Source organism: Megalops cyprinoides, chromosome 3 (assembly GCF_013368585.1).
Source record: "Megalops cyprinoides isolate fMegCyp1 chromosome 3, fMegCyp1.pri, whole genome shotgun sequence".
Classification (NCBI taxonomy): Eukaryota; Metazoa; Chordata; class Actinopteri; order Elopiformes; family Megalopidae; genus Megalops; species Megalops cyprinoides.
In genome coordinates, this window is record NC_050585.1 from 37,663,077 (window position 1) to 37,680,971 (window position 17,895).

Genomic DNA, 17,895 nt, shown 5'->3' on the forward strand with positions numbered 1-17,895 from the left:
TCTATTAATTACCCAGATCTATCATACATGCCATTTAGATGAGGCAGAGGAGAGACCATATTACATGCCTAGATAACAGAAACTCTGCCCCTGTATGTGCTCCACCAGAATGCATGACCGTTTTCTTTTCACATCACATCTGGGCCAAAACCTGAGCAAGTGGTCTTTCACTCTCCAGCTCACAAATGAAATGCCGACTAATGTGCATGTTCAGCACAGCAGCTTATGGATTTGCACAAGTTAACCTACATTATAGTTGCACAGTCCATGACCCCAGTGTTCCAATAAGTTGGGCTGAATAATGTAAGACGTCTCAGACATTTGTGTCGGATTTAGTCTGTCTTATTTTACTTAAAGCCCAGTGGCCCATATCTTTGTCAAAAGAGCTACTATCTGATTAATGTTAAGGATTTGATGGTATGGAGACTGATATTATTACATACAAAACACCTTTTTTGAACACTATGCAAATGGGAGCCATACAGTTACATGGTTATATCCTGATGATAGATCTTTAACATTGACATTTTAAAGCTTTACTAGCACAGCAGTATGGAAGGTTTTTTGGCTAACACCAGTATGTTCACATTCATGTTGAGGCATAATTTTGTTGTTGAAGGAAAAAAATACAGAAACACAAACAATAAAAAAGTTCATCAATGGATTCCCATTCCATTTATTCTGAAAATATACATAACATGGGGCAGTATAATTTAAAAATGCAGATTCATTCATGTCATTGCGGTATTTATTGCACTTAAATTAGCGAGGGAAGTACACGTCACTCTGCAGTCACAGTGGTGAAGCCAGCACATGTAAAACACAAAATGACATTGCTATTAAACAATCACAATTTCCTGACTTGCAAGCACTTACAAAGTAGCAATATATTAAAAAAACTTTCCAAGTGTATTGCATACAGTTCAAGATGCCTATATATCAAGATTTTCTGGGACATTTTACAGTGTTATATTATATTATATTTACTTGCCTGAGCAGGGCCAGGGACCTTAAGGCATTATTTTTCAGATTTATAAAAACAGTCACAGCAGTGTTATACAACAGTGTTGTGGTCTGTCCATTTCTGCACTCAGGCCACTATTTTCCACCTTCATGGATGAATACCCAGCATCCTTTCCACATCCTTTCTGCCATTTCCCCATCAACAGTCTCAGCATTTATCCATACAGCTATAGGCACAATACATTCTCTTAACCAGCACAGCTTCTGTATTTCAATCATTCAAATCAGTCATTTTGTGCAGAAATTATTATATATACAAGCTACATGTCAAAGAGTAAAACAAAAAAAATGAGTTAATAAAATACTAAATGAGCACAAATAATTGTGGGAAAAATGTTGGACAATTGATTTTAAAAACCAAATTCTAATTTTATATTAACTATACAATTATCTAAAATAACTTTTTTTTTTTATAATACAGTGAGCTTTCAATGGGTGAAAGTTTACATTGAAACATGATTTATTTTCCTTATGAAAATGGTATTTAAGCCAAAAAGCAAAAATTGACTTTTTTTCCATTGAAAAATAATGGGATCATTCACACATATATGTGTGAATGATTTTTTTTCCCCACATCTCTATTTACAATTAACACTACCATGGCACTGCATAATGACATGTACACACTGTACATATGCATTACTGATATGTATAAGGGTGTTTAAGCTTGCAATATAATCACATTTAATTTCAAGTTTTAATTAAACCAGCTGGCTTTCTGTAGTGCTAGTACTGCATCGGATTCATATCAGTCACCAATAAGCTCTTTGGCTTGATAAACACATATAATAGTGACTGCTTGAGAGGCAATACCTTTTAAATTGCATTGTTTGTGCATTTTTCTAAAATTCTACAGGAGTCAAATGGAACAACACATATTAAACCATTGTACCACTGGGTATATCAAAAGAGGTCTTGTTTCTCATGTTTTCTTGAAATAAAGACAATTTGCTTTATTAGGTGATGGTGGATATTTAATGGGTGAGATAATCCCAGCATGAGTAACCTAACATGATCTCAGCAAAGTAGTCGTTGAAAAATCACATACTTTACGGTTCTTACTTGGGGTACTTTACAACCAGGGTGACTAACATTAATAAAAAAAAAGATAAAGAATATGCCATGCTTAGCTTGTTTTTGATTAGTTAAAAAAATGAATACGGACTGTCCCGAAATTGCTTTTTGTATGACAGCCAACATGCTAGAATAACCAGACCTTATAGTGCCACCCAGTGGTAGACATAATACAGACACTCCAGTTGCACTTTTGAATGATAAACTATGGAATTGTTGTTAGAACAACATGCTCCTTATTTTTCATTTTTAGAATTAATAAAAATATTGGTGATCTTTCTGGTGAAGGGGAAAAACAGGTAAAAAAAAAAAAAAAAAAAAACAATGGTGAATTTAGTTGCAAAATTACACCAGCATTTCCCAGTACATGTCTTGGGTTTTCCAGAAGAAGGGTACTCTGTCCATTCACATTCACTAGATCTTGCTTGCCACAGGTTTGGAATGGTGCTGCAAGTTTTGTGCGTACAAATAAATGTATGTACGTAAAGATGGAACGAGCTAGGTACTTGCAGGGCTCATCAGGGCAGCTGCCACAGTTCTTTCTGTCCTCCTGGGACCTCATAGGATCAAAAGGGTGTCGCTCTCCTTCAGGCCAAAACGGGTCTTGTACTTGTCAAAGAGCTTTCTGAGGGAGCTGATGTACATGGCATGGTACTGATCCACCACCTCCTGGCTGGGCTCCTCGATCTTAGGCACCGTGATTGGCTCTCCCACTGAAAGATAGAGTCGTTCAAAAAATCAGCAAAAAGCGGAAACTGTTGTGACCAATTTACAAAATGAAAAAAAAAACGAAAAATCAAAACTTGGTTAATCAAAGATTAATATGACTTTTTAAAGTTAGCTAGGATTACATTGGTAGATAGTCTGATGCATTCAATGATGTTAAACATTAATTTGACCTTGACCTTGTTCATTCCAAATATTGAATGTGGACTGCTGGTCCAATATGACTACCAGGTTTAAGATTGACCTTGAACCTCTTGTTTAAAACTCTTACTCCGAGAGAGTAGTTTGCAGTTTTTTTTTTTTTTTCAGAGAAAAACCCAAGCTCTTTTTAATACAGGGCCTAAGAGGAAGATTACTCACCTACAGTGATGATGGGCTTACTGAAAGGTACCAAGCCCCAGGATTCTTCTGAGAATAAGCCACAGCCGTGAAATAAGCAAGGTGCAAAGCCCAACAGCTTCTGGAGTTTCTTCTGAGCCAGCCTCCACCATGAGCCCTCCTCAAAGATAATCTGCTTGTACACCTCATTCTCGCCGAAAGAGTACACAGGCACCAGGTCAGCCCTGCCAGAAAGAAAACCGTGAGAAAGTTTCTTCACAAATCACAGGGTTCCCACAAACCACTGTTTACTTTCTATCACTCTGTGACAGCTCTCACTTAAAACTAGATCATTGTTAATGCATTGTATCTGGAAACAGAACTGTAGACAAACTAATACACGTCTGGTTTATCAAAATCACACAAAATTAATCCAACAATGCATTGGAAACAATCCCCCACCCCCAGCAATGCTCTGTGCCAGATGAACTAACCATTTCCTTGCACAAGACATCATCAGCCTAAGTTGTCTAAGAATGTTTATGAAAGTACAATTCACCACGTGTGCGCAGAAGACGACGACTAATTTTATTTAGAAAGCATTAACTTATAATCTTCTTTGTGCTCAGTACATTCTAGATTTCCACAGCAGGCTGTCAGGCCTGTGGTTTAATTCTTGCTGTTTATGACTGTTTGGTCAATGGCACAGTGACAAGCAGCAAAAACACGGGAGTGTCCGCAAGTCACCCACGTTTATTTTCCGAGATCTTGGCACGGGGCACTGACTTGCCAGCTCATTCACAATACGTACAGGCTTAATGTTGTTGTTCTCTCTTTTCTCAGGTCACTGCACGGCCTGAGCTGGTACTGACATACACAATGACTACGTGGAGGCGGTAGTCAAAATAGACCTCCAGTTCAGTTTATGTGTTTACTGCTGTCGCCTTACCCCTCCTGAAGAGCCAGCTTTACAAATCCCTTGCGGTTCTTCAGGGTGACGGAATTCATGCCGGGAGCGCAGTCCAGAGACTCCGCTGCCCCTCCAACAACGATGACCACGGCGTTACCCGTTCCCTTTCGTGACAGAATGTAGTCGATGGAGTTTCGATTGACTGGGCAGATGCCTAACGGAGGGGAGCAGAGGCATTAAACCAGCACAACCTCAGAAACATTAACAGCATAGAGAAGGAAAGGGTAAATCTGATGTAGGGGAAAAAGGGGAAACATCAAAAATATTCATCAGTCTGGTAATACCTTATATATGTTGTACCGCACAACATTAAATCATTATAACATGATTACATGTAGCCCTGTAGCCTTCATACTTCTCTATGATTCTTTGACACATTTCTAATTTTACCAGCAGTCTTTTACATTAGCTAAAACATACTCATTTCCTGCTCATAAAAAGGCAACCTAAGAAAAAGCCTTAAAAAGAGATACTCTTTTATGTGGCAAGGTATGGGAAAAGACTAGGAAAGTATATTACAGATCTACAATCAATAAGCAAACAAAGGAGATTTCAACAGCATGTGCCACAGTAATGACATCAGCACACATACCTGTGAATGTCTATTTAGCAGCACAAGAGGACAAAGCTCATAGTTCTTGCACAGATTACCATTTGTCGAGAAAGCACTTTTTTGTAACATTTCATAAAATAAGGATTGAGCATGTGTGGCTGCAGCTAAGTAGCTGTAGATATGGTAGTGTCCCTCACTGATGGTCTGACTGGCTGCCTGGTTGAGTGGTTCCCCTGAAGTACAGTAACATTATACCAGTACATGGCAAAAAGGCCACCAAAACTATATACAAAATTCCCTTATGAGTTCTTGTTTAAATTCTCCAATCAATTGTAGGCATTTAAAGAAATTCACTCACCTCCAGACATCAAATAGTCCCTCAGCACAGGCATCCGGAAGTTTCCAGCCAGGGTTGCCAGGGAAGGCTTAATTCCAGGGAATTTCTTGGAAAAGCCTGTCGCCTCCGTCCCGAAGTTGCAGAAGGCTCCGAAACAGAAAATCCCATGGGGGTGGTAGCCAAAGATGTAGTTCCGGCTAGGGAGCAGGTTGTGCGTCTTGATGAGCTGCAAACATCAGAAAGATATCCAATGTGGAGTTAGGCCTCATATTGGCAAATCCGCTAAACCATTCAGCAAAAGTAAACTTCTTTCTAAATTTTGCATGCCATTAATGATTTTGCCACAGGATAACAAATACTTTAAAATGACGGACTTGTGAACCCAAGAGTGTGCTGTAACCTCAAGAACCACCTGGCTCTGTGGACGATGACTGAATGGCCCGATTTCAATGCAGGAGACACGGGCAGAAATAAAACAAGGAATGATTGCATCTGAAAAGGCAAGCTAACAGACATTCCTATTAAAAAAGAACACCTCCATTAACCTTTACAAATGTCTGTGAATTACTGAGATCAGCTCGGATTGTGGCCATCACTAGCCTCTCTTACGTGGTCTGTCAATAGAAATATTCCTAGAATTAAACCATTAATGAAACCCTCTTGATTACATTTCCAATATTAATAAAGTACATACTGGCAATTGTCTCCAGATTATTAAACATTCAGTTTCCCCTTGCAAGCACAATTTTAAGTCATAATTATAGCCATTAGTAATGGAGTCAGCAATCTTTACATGAGGGCAGACTCACATATATCAGATTTTATAGCCTTCCACACGCAGGTTGTTTATCAATACTGTAATTACATACAGGGTACATTATAAACCAGCAACTGATCTTAGATCAGGTCCAATATAATTAAAACACTGGCTAATGACACAACCAGTTTGCAAATAAAGCTGGCCAAGACTACATTAATTCAACAGGTCAGTAAGATTTTTTGCAAACAATATCAAGAAGGGGGAGGTTTTACAGCTACTTATCTGTGCAGCAGATCTTTGATAAATGCACTCTTATCGCAAATGGCCTATTTTTCTTGGAACCAAGACAAACTAATTACCAAACTGATATGTCATATCTGTGTTAGTGTCATAAAATAGCAGGTTGTAAACTTTGTTTCTTCTCTGTCTTTGTGAAAACAGTTTTGTTCAGATTTTCAGCAGTGAGGATGGGTATGTTCAGTTAAGACCTGCAGTGTCTGTGGCCATCCATCTTCGCAGAGGGGGGCCTCTCTGCGGCAACTTAGCTGAGGCCACTCAGTTGGAATTGATGATATATGCACACAGAATATGTACAGAACTGATGAGTTCTGCACACACAATTCCTTGCAGCAAGTCAAACAAGCCTGTTACGTAACTGGATCGGAGCTTGACTGGGTTCAAGAGAGATTTCATAAGAGAAGTACAGGGTTGGTAGTATGGAGCAAAAGAAACCTCAGGTGGCTCTCCGATGAATGTACATTAAGGGATGGAAGCAAGCCAGGATTACCCCTCCTCCAGGATGCAGCCCTTGCATGTGGATGGCAGGTGCTCCTTGACACCCTTCAACCATGAATCTCTGCCAGCCAGCTGGCGGCTTATCCCGGAGTTGCACAAACCCAGGGACACGGAGCCATTGCTCTGGACTTTGATTCCAAAACTAAAATTCACAGGCACGACCTGGCAAACGCTACTGCTACCAAGCAGCTCCAAACCTTTCATCCAATATCTTTCATCCAACAGAGTCGTGTACGGTGGCCATTTTGGTTTGTGGAAGAAGTCTCACCAGAGTTGTGCAGGAGCAAGGGAATGATTTTAATCAAACCCACAGCCACCGCTGTTTCACTGCAGATCCATGATTTTACCTTTCCGTGCCATCGGAGCAAGAAACCATAACACCCAGTACAAGGCACGTACCACTGAAGAGGCAAAGTTCAAGCTCATCTGACAACACACAGCTGATTGCATTTGTGTTAGTCACAAATGAATCACTGATGGGCAAGAGGACTTTCCTCCACGAAAGTTAAAAATGATGGTGTTCTTTAAGCTACACCTGTACTTATGCAAATGTTACCGATTGATTTGAGATTACAAATTTACGTGTCTCAGCAGACAAAATGCACACAAATTGCAATTTAAAAATAGCGCCATAGCTCTCCTGGTTGTTTTTTCCCCTTGATGATAAAAATTGAAGGTACACAAACCAAGAAAGAAGTATAGGACCCACCTCAAGAGACACTGAATTCAAAAGAAAAAAACTCTTGAAAGTGGTTTCACAAAGTTTTGAAACAGACAATGGTCTTCTGGGGTTCAGGAGTGTTCTCTGGGCACAAACCTGCACAGAGTGCTACTAGTGTGGGGAATTTCTGGACAGGAGGACATTCCCAGCTCAGTGAAACCTGCCAAAATGCCACTAGATATAGCAGGGTGTCAAGAACAGTTAAAGATTCTGGCCTGAAGTTCATGCTGATATCAAGAGAACAGCCAGGCTGACTCTGAGACACTCACAGCTAATCAGTTGATGTAAAGGGTTGCATTTTCTTTCAGACAGAGCAGGTATGTATAATATGCCTCAAGCCTTATCCAAATGGTCTGCTTTTCTGACCTATTCTAATCAAACAGCACAGGTTGCTTTGTCAGTCGCTGACCCAGAACCTCACCCTCTTGTACATGATAGGTCTCATCTCTCTAATCCAGAACTGAACTCTGACCCCAGGTACCAAGGAGCAAAGACAAGCAAAAACAGTGCCTGAGCAACAGGCCCTCTCCTATCAGCAGCACAAAGTCTACCAAGCCAATTGCAACCAATGTAAAAAAAAAAAAAAACATGCTATCAAGGCAGAAAGGTGCAAGGAACAGCTTGGAACCGGTAGAGCTGATATTGGACACTGGCTGAGATAGCTCTATCTTTTATCTCTGCATGACTAAAAACATGTCCAATAGTGTAATCAATGCCTTTAACGCTCAACTTCATAACTAAAAAACAGTCCAATCTGGGTGAAATGTACTGTCTTCTTTATCAGTGCAGCACAGACAACCCACCTGCGGTTAGCATAGCATAGCTAGCTATCTAGACACATTGTGGATGCAGAATTACCAAGGGTCTGACCTCTGGCCTTGTACAGGTCTGTGAAACACTGTGTCCCTTTAAGTGCAATCAAAAAAAACTGTAGCTGACTCTACACAGGACATCACAAGCCTTAGGTGTGGGTGATGGATTGGGACATGTTTTGATTGAAAGCCTATTTTGACATGAAAGTGACTTACTCGAACAGGAAAGTAGTCCCTGAAATAAGTCCACACTGTCCAGTTCCTCACCCAGGAGGACCGTCGGCCACCTGTGGACACACAAGGTTAGGACAGATCGAATTTAAAGAACGGGAGGACACGGCAGTCTGTTGTGAAGCAGTGCCAGGAGGCAGGCTGTGGCAGGACAGCATGCGGAATCAGCTTGCCTTCTTTCGGGGTGTTCCAGTCGAAGATGAGCCAGGCTGTGTACATGGCAGCTATTACCCAGCAGTCGGTGCAGAACATGTACACAAGGAGCACAGTGCAGGCCGCACCTGGGGAGTCAGACAGATCTACTCAGACACTTTGAAATGGCTCTGCTTTATTTAAGCTTGGATTTGACGATGACTGTATATGGAAATACACATATACACTGTACACATATTAAATTGAGCTAGAAAATGTAATAAAATAGCAGGCAGTTTAAGCAGCAAATGTTGTATAATGTTTTCACCACTTCTAGGAAACGACAGAATTGAGAATTGAGCCCGTAGAAATTTAATTACTAGAACAGTGCAAGGCATCAAAAACACAGGTCAAATGCGTGAAGAGTCAGTCAGCCATATCCAATTAGGCTGAAGCAGGCTCTTTGTTAAAACTGAAGCAAACTTTTTCTCTGCACTAAAATCTGTTGTAATTCTGCAACATTTTGTGTGTGTGTGTGTGTGTGTGTGTGTGTGTGTGTGTGTGTGTGTGTGTGTGTGTGCGCATGTGTGTGTGTGAGCGCACATGCATGGACATGTGTGCCTCCAAGCGAGCTGCCAGTCATGAAGGGGTCGATTTTGGCGGCAGCAAGTCTGACTGTAATGGCCAAGGATTGAATCAATGGACATGCTCCTCACCCAACATCAGGAAGCTGATGACCCATTGCAACACAGAGATAACCTGCAGCTGTTTCTCCACCTTGGAGCGGGATGGCCAGGGAGCAGATGGCAGGTCCTGCAGGGCCGAGAGGATGCTGGAGCCTGTGCCTGGAGGAAATGGGGAGAGGTTTGAGAAGGAAAGCTCTGTTTTTACTATTGATAGAACTGTCAATGTAATATTTGCAACTGTTACACATACTTTGCGTGAACTGAGTTTTGTTCTTACAGTACAGTGCTCTTGAAAGTGGTCCAGAAAATGTTTCTCGGATTAACTCATAAACCTTTGGAAAGATTTTTATTGTGGAAATGGGAAAAAATATAAAAATTATAATAGGGACTCAGATGTATAACTTATTTACTATGCTTTAGCTTGTCAGTGAATTGGCAGCACAATTAAACATAACAACTTCACTGAATTTCATTTGCACATAAACGGACATACATACTCCCACACACACGTACACACAAGTGCGCACACACACACACACAGATGTAAGGCCTGGTTTTAAAGAAAACATATGAAAATCGAATAATGACAATGAATTAAGTTTAAAAAAGAAGGAACGCTAAAGAAGCAAGAGGCAAAAGAGGCAATACTTCAAAGTGCATGCCTATGCTGGCATAACAGACGTTCTGGACAATGATTATTTCACAACTGAAACCATATTTGCAGGACATCACAATTCACTGCAAAGTTCACCTGCCACACACCATTATTTTGTCCATGACAGTGCTTAACAAGACAACAGCAAAGAGCTTTCACTGTCAAGACTGACACAGACAACTACTATGGACAATGGGGCAACTTTAGGTCACACTTGTCGCATGCCCCACACAGTTCCAGATCAAGCCATGTGCACCTCTCCAGGAGCGAGTTACATTCTAATTCCACCTCAGAGCACTGCAGGGCTTAGGCACATCTTCAGGCAAAAGAATGGCATGCTTCTAAAGAAATCGTTATCGTCGGCCTAGCGGTTTATATCGGCCATCTATACTGTTGCTTCACCGTGAATAGGGCCTATGTAAAACCATTTCAATTACATCAAAATCATCAGCACCAAAAAAAAAAAAAAAAAAAAAACTGGGAAAATGGCATTAACAACCACTGCACATATATTTCTGTATGAGCTGAGGTTTTACACTCAAACCTGAAATCCATTCAATCCATTTACAAATTTACAATTGTCGACAATTGCTCTCTTCAGAAGATGAATCAGACATCCCTGTAATCGATGATTACCTTTACGTGCATCTTGCGGTTAAACTCTGAGTATGACCTGAACGCTCATACATTATATTTTGAGTAAAATACGCATGTGACAAATAATAGATGTGGGATATTTGTATTTCTATCGTAGTCCTACTGATAGTAGAACTTTAGCCATGTGGACACCATATTTGGAAGCACTGGTCCATTTCGTAATTTAACGTAATGTGGTCGCATTGTAAATATAAACGGATCGCCATCAAGGAAAGTGACAAAAGAAGCAACAAGAGGGTTGACTAACAGTGCCAAAGAAAAGCAGTGCGTTCGGAAAAATGAGCACACGAATGTAATTCCATTGTAACCAGCGTAAACTGTAAGCGCTCGAGTTCTATTATTTCTAATAAGGGTAAAATAAAGACACAATTGGCAATTATCTGATCAAAAGCATCTGAACAAAAATATACTATCCAACGTGCTGTCTGTATTAAAGTTCTGCCTGTTAAAAAGGGACAATTTGCATTTTGCAGCTGAATTTATTCAGACCACTTTCCTACATGAAAACTGCAATTATGGTGTAATAACACATTTCTGATGCATGTCATCACCTGATTCGTATTATTTATTCGAAATGCACATATTTTTAGTATTTGGAGTACTGCGTTAGTGCAAATGCAGTGTCGCACAGCCCTTGTTAAAATGTACCCACAAAGCAAAACGGTGAAATTAAGACATAACCGAAGCTGGTGCGGAGCATTGAACGCCAGTTCAGGTATGTGCAAACACTAGTAGCAGAATTGCCAGAGCAGGGCGGAGACAGAGAAACGACAGTTCAACTCCCGTTACAATTGTCTATTTCTAGATGAAAAGCACTTGCTATATCGCGCAACGTTCTATCAAACATCTATAAGGAGTTAAAATTTGCTGCCAGGCTGTATCCGACAAATAGCAATCCAGTACAAACCCTATGGCAATCATCTATAGAAAACATCGTGAATAACTTACCTCGCAGGACACCGGAGTATGCAGCAAGTATGGTCTTCATAATTAAGGCGCTAGATAAACTAAACGTAAAAGACGCAAGTATACTTGCTGTGAAGTTGGGGACCTCTACAGCACCTCTGGCATGACCGCCTTCGACTGACTTCGGCCACTCTCTAGTGAAAGATTTATCCGGCATGGGAGGAGCTTTAAATCTGCGTAAAATGAGCGTCACGTCTACTAATATATATTTTGAGTATCTCTGAAAATACATGAAATGCAATGTTTCCTGTTTTGTAACTTCATTTTAAATACTTAAATTACAGAGTGGTCCAGGAATGCTCTGAGAATAACATTTTATTTCAAAACTAGCTGCATTCGAAGTTATGTGATCGTCCTTGAATGTCTATTGTTCTGTGAACAGAATAGTTGAAAGATTACAGTATGGATGAATTAGCTCGAAACTTTTTTTCATTGCTATTATTTTTTTTTATTTCGAAATTGTTACCTCTTGGATAACGAGGAAATTCAATTCCAGACTTTATGACAGCGCAAAGGTGGTGGTGGTATGCATTCTAAATAGACTAGGAGTTCCAGACAGCATATATCAGAAAAAAGTAATCAGCTCTGTACCCTTCCGATATGTTACCATATTAAAATGGAGAATATTTACTCAAATTCAACCTTGTGTATCGTAAGGCTTGCACTACATATACCTATATTATACCTGTTGTGGAGGGTTGGGAAACAGCTGTAGTTGAGATCTTCTACCTCTAAAGGTGTACATTAATGACATTAGAGTCTGAATGTGAAAAGAAAGCTTGAAAAAATGAATGCAGTAGTGTTTATATTTCTCTCTTTTTTTAAACCATTTATTGATAAATCAGCTTGACACCATGTGGATTTTTTTTTGTGCACCTTTTTGTTTTACATACATCTCTCCATTTTGCCTGTAGAAACACATGTATCTTGATTGGAGCATGTGTTAGACTGGCTCTTGGCCAAGATGTTTCAATTTTACAAATCATGACTAATTACAGACAAAATATACCTGAAAATATGAGGTTAAGCTAATGGTGACTGTAAGATTATTAATATAGGACAGGAGAAACTGCAAGTGGGGACTGGATCTATACACAGCATAGCATGCACCATCTTCAGCTCCTGCATACTAAACTGACATACATTTTATTTAAGCTTCACTGTTCAAATTTAAGCTCAGTCTCTCCTCTTTAAGAACCATTGAGCCACCTCAAGTTCAAAATCACAAGCATACCCTGAAAGGGTACAGGGTAACATTGATATCACAGTTTTCCCATAGACAATTCAGGATCTGATAAGATTATACAACTCCTTTGTTCATAGTACATTTTTTTCTACATGCAACCCAAGTGCTAATGGGTGGTGCTAAAACGCATCTAGCATTTAACTTGGCCCTCTCATGAATTACATTTACATTTACATTTACATTTACATTTACCTCACCTTTTTCTATTGCCATCTGAAAGACAGCGAGAAAGCACTCTGTTTCCATTTTCTTGCATTCCCTGTGCATGCCTTTTCAGTAGAATATGGTGCTGCCCGTAGGCTGTGCATGCATGTCCTTGTGTGAAGCCACCCAAATAGAGAGATGACACCAAATAATAGAACTGATGAGATTTCAAAGTTAACTACTTTATGGCCTTGGTATTAAGCCGTCTATTGTTATTAATAGTCCAGTATGTAGCAATAGCTCTCCCATATTGAATAACATTTAAACTGTGGTGCAGCACCTGTTGTAGCTGTATAATTTCATATTGGCCCACAAAATCCTAAGTATAAAGTTTGGGTTATGGGCAGAACTATTAAAGCTGTAAAATATATGCCAAATGAAAAGAGGTGAATTATTATCTGCAAGAATTTTAAATGAGTCTTTGCCCTCAACCACCACAGAGGCAGTGCTGAAAGACCAATGTAACACAGTAATGAATTAATAAGTGTTCTGATTAGTGGTGACAGTGCAAAATACACTCACTCACCAGACACAGTTAGGATGAGGCTGAGCTTCATTGTTGGACCTTACTACAAACAAGAGTAGCAGCAGTGTTTGGCTGTATGTGGTTAATAAAGGCAATGATACAGTACAGCAGGATTCATGCAAAAGAAATGTGTTTAAAAAAGTGTTAAAACTTGTGTCCATCATACTACTGCATTACATTGGCATAATGTGCACCTGTATAATTGTAGCATATTGTGGTATTGTAGCAAGTATTGAAGGTTGATTGGTCATGTAAAATAAAAATGACTGGGCAAATTCTCAACAGCCAAGGCAGGACAGCTGGCGATGAAATGACAATGTGCAGTCTCAGAGTGGCCGGTGGACAGTGCCAGCTGGGTGACTGTACGTCAGCTGTTGCCACGGTTGCACAAGACCCCATGGTGTCCTTAGTTTGGCTTCAGCCATAACCTTCACCACCTCTCTCCCAGCGGTCTTGACATGGACCTGAGTCATTACAGGACAGGCGGGCTGGAAGCCATCGTTCCATAGCCCGTCTTTTATTAGAATCTTAGTGAGACTTATCTGTGGCTCTGAGATACTGTATTTATTTCTCTGTGGCTCTACGAGATATTGTGCTGGAAGTCTCTCTAGATAAGAGCATCTGCTAAATGATTGTAATGTAATGTGGTTCTATGTGGTTCTATGAGATATGGTGGTCATACTTTCTTTGACTGAGCAACAGAAAACATATTCTGTTTGGCGACACAGACAAAACTGAGTTTCCTGTCATCCTTGAAGTGCAGGTGTATCCTACTGATTTATCAGATGTAATGTTCAGGCATTACAGATGAATACTCCTTGTGCCCACAGTTTTATCTAGGTCCAAAGAGCTCATCAAACACAGAAAACGCTGATGAGGAAATAGCAGCTGTCTAGACACAGGATTGCTGAAATAAATCTGATTGGAATTCATCACAAAATCTGAGGAGCATTTGGCAGCCCTCTGCCGTCATTGAACCCAAAGCAGCTATGTAGAAATCGTCACCCTTTACCGTTTTGCAAAATGACATTAACCCCGCATGCTCAGAGTGTGGTAAATCTTACCCCACATCCTCTGTGACATTCATGTTAATATTTCCATTTGTCTTTAGGGGCTTGAATCAATTGTGATTAATTTTTTCATTTCATAACCCTTTGACCTTCATGGTGAATGACCACAAATGTATCAAAAATGCTGTTAATGTAGTGAGAATAAACACTTTGTATTTCTCCACAACTTTTCAGTTTACAATAAATTGACAGTAAATTGACAAGTCACTGCTTACATGATAGGAATGTTCAGTGTCATATCTGGAAAGTGTAAGCATAGTTTAAATAGTTCAAACTTTGCCCCCCCCCCCCCCCCCCCCCAAATCCAAAAATATCATTAGCCTCTTTTTCAGTGTCTGAGCAAGTCAGGGACAAGGCAACAACTTTCCCAGGTTAATGATGTCAGACCCAAACTTTAAATTGTGAAATGTGAGGTACATTTTTTGAATCTCGAAATGCAAAATTTAAATACTAGCCATGGTTTAGAAGAACAGTGAGAATGTTTTTTCCTCTAAAAGGAACAGAAATAATTGCAAAAAACCAAACGTTTTTCATTGAGGGTTTAAAGTACAGTGCAGTACATGTCTGATACCCCTTTCAACCCTTTTTATCTCCTTTTTGTGCTTTCAAGCTTATTACCCAGGCAGCACATACCAGGCAGCACATACGATCTGCTGAAATGACACATAGTAACCCAGCATAGACACACACAAAGTTTTAAGCGCAAATATGAAGATGCTGAATTGTTAAATGAATAACCATACACAAACCATTCTTTTGGGACACATGCAAGTGCAATGTTTGAAATGTACTACACACGCAATGCTCTGTGTAGTGCTTTTCTGTCAACATTACAGTAAATTAATGCCATAAAATACGTGTATTTCTATGTTTTATAACACTACTTTTATGTTATTGATCTACACCATCAAATTGTCACAGGGCACTTTACAACACATTATGTCCAGATTGGAAAAAATGTGAGGATAACATGAGAATAACTCCTGGAACACTGGGACATCCTGAACATTGGATCAGTGGCTGGGAATTGAATGTTAACATCATCCCTCTTTGGGAGAAAAACTGGCACTCTGCACCACCAGGTGTGGAGGTGGGTGTAGTGAGTGAAGTGAAAATGCTTTCAGAGAAATTGCAGCTGTCGATCAGTAAGTAAAATGTAATACTTATGCATAATAAATTGTACACCTTGAAAATCAATACTGATACATCTTCATGAAAGTATGATGGGCTGTACCAGGTATTTTCTATGGTGGACTGCCTGACTTTCCTCTTTGCTACTGTTGTATGGTCCCTCCAGCCCAGATGATGTTACAATTTTAATTGCCCTAGGCACAGGTCTGTGAAAACCAAGAATATATCTTAATTCATCTGTTTTAATTGTGTATGTAAGAGATGACAGAGACAAGGTTGCGATACTGTGTTCTCTTTTACTACTGCCTGAAAATCCTGATTACTGTACATCTTTTTTGACTACATCTGATTGTGTCACCATATTATAATGCTATAACTTGTCATGTGGAATCTGTTGTGGATGCCACCGTGCTGCGTGAAGCTTCCAGGGGAGAAAAGTCATTACTAAGCAAAAAACTACATTTTGTTTGACTTAAATGGTGATTAAGAAAGTGTTGGTTTAAATTGATTTACAAGCAGTATAGCATTGATTTGGCCCATGCATCTGATCTATAGGAAGAGGTTCTACCAAAAATCAATCACTTACCTCCAAAGAGGACAGAGGATTTATGAAATGTGACAAATTATTTGTGTTCCTCATTTAAGAGGGGAGGGTAGAGTGCATCACATTTCCTCTGGAATGATGTAAAAATTTAGCTGCTGGGCATTTCTAAATGGTTCTGCCCAAACAAGACAGAGCCAAATACAAGGCATCCTTTATGTGACTTTGTGCTATCTATTCTGGCGACTGGAAATGCTTGGGAATTTCAAGAAATGATGCAATAGTTTTCCTCCAGATGACCATCCCAGCCCTTAATGGGCTCAAAGTGCACCCAACGTGGAGGCCAGCGCAAAGGCACACTTCCTTGGATAAAAGCATCAACACCTTTAGAATTTCACAGGCAAACAGTAAAGTGTCAACACTGGAAGTGAATCTGCTAGAGCAGGAAATAGAGGGATTAATGCTGCAAATTAAACCCTATGGGAATGTAATCCTTCCCTGGTGGCTGTGACTTAACTTCCTCAGTTCCTCCTCAGATGTACACAGGGTCAGGATCTGATTCATAATATTCAGTTGCTCCTCCAACCAAAAGGCACAAGACTGCAATAAGGACCCTTTGCTACAGAACATAGTTGCAGCAATTTAACAGTTTGATCTTATCTAGTATTGCACTGTGTCTTCTTATCGTGTTATTGCATCTTTCAGAGGCCATGGTTGACCTCACAATGGACAAAGCTGACATGGGGAGTGTTGAAACAGTCGGGTGTGTTCAGCAGAAGGTTTACACAGATGCATTTCATGATTATCTGTGCTTGTATGAAACGAGAGCACAATTGTAAGTGACAGACTCTTATCAAAATCAAAGATGTTTTAAAATATTTCCAAAAAGACAACAGGAAGTCCAAAAAAATCAAGAACTCTTCAGTTATCATGAGATCCATTACAACCAAAGCCAAAAGGATGTTTCCTGTCACGGTTTAAGAGGCAGTAATCTTGAATTTCTTTGTATGGGATGAGCAGACAAGAAGAAAGTAGAAGAGAGAAGAATCAGAAGCACATGGCAGACAACCGGGGTGAAAAGTACTTTTGAATGTCTACTGTGTTATTTTTAAAAGCAGCTGTCAATATAATCAATCAATCATCGAAGGGAAAAAACCCCAGGCAGATGGACAATGACTGAGAGTTACCTCAACTGATGGCCATTATCTGAGGACCCCAAAATAACCCCTGGCCTGTTACCTGACAGCACTCAAACAGTGCCTAAACTGTGCCAGCAAGCAAGTGCTGCCAGGCCAGTGGCTCCGCGGTCACATCCCCAGCTGCCTGTTGCTGGCCAAAGCATGCCAATCATCTGTACAGTCGGCCACCTAAGGACACTGGGATAGGATCCCTGGGTCTGGGATGCATTCTGTTGTAGCCAGTAGACTAGGCTCTGTCCTCAATTTTTTTTTTCTTTTTTGGAATTAGTCATGGTGATGGAAGGTCAAGCCAGACTGCTGTTTGGAAATGTCTTCCCCTTGCCATTAATCATGAAAGGGTATTACAAAACTAACTGGAGATGGTTCCAAACCAGTGTTCCGCCCCCTTAACCCGATCGCAGGAAATGGCCTCTCTACCTACTGCACAGCAAAAGGCAAATATAATCATATTTATTAACAGACTTCCCTTGGTATTTTACATTTTTTCGCATTTCATGTACTTCCAATGGATGTTTAAAAAAGTCAGACAAATCATCAAACTGTAGTTGTAATGCCAAAACAC

At 40.0% G+C, this 17,895-nt stretch overlaps 1 protein-coding gene across 1 annotated transcript; it reads right to left on the minus strand.

Moving 5' to 3' along the window:
- Positions 1-746: 746 nt before the first annotated feature.
- dgat2 (diacylglycerol O-acyltransferase 2) lies at positions 747-11,538 on the minus strand. The gene is made up of 8 exons (XM_036524721.1): positions 11,399-11,538; positions 9,169-9,297; positions 8,494-8,601; positions 8,306-8,376; positions 5,023-5,227; positions 4,091-4,265; positions 3,184-3,386; positions 747-2,810 (listed from the first exon to the last, which is right to left on the minus strand). The coding sequence occupies exons 1-8, from the start codon at positions 11,436-11,438 to the stop codon at positions 2,656-2,658; spliced, it is 1,086 nt and encodes a 361-aa protein (XP_036380614.1). The 5' UTR covers positions 11,439-11,538; the 3' UTR covers positions 747-2,655.
- Positions 11,539-17,895: the final 6,357 nt, after the last annotated feature.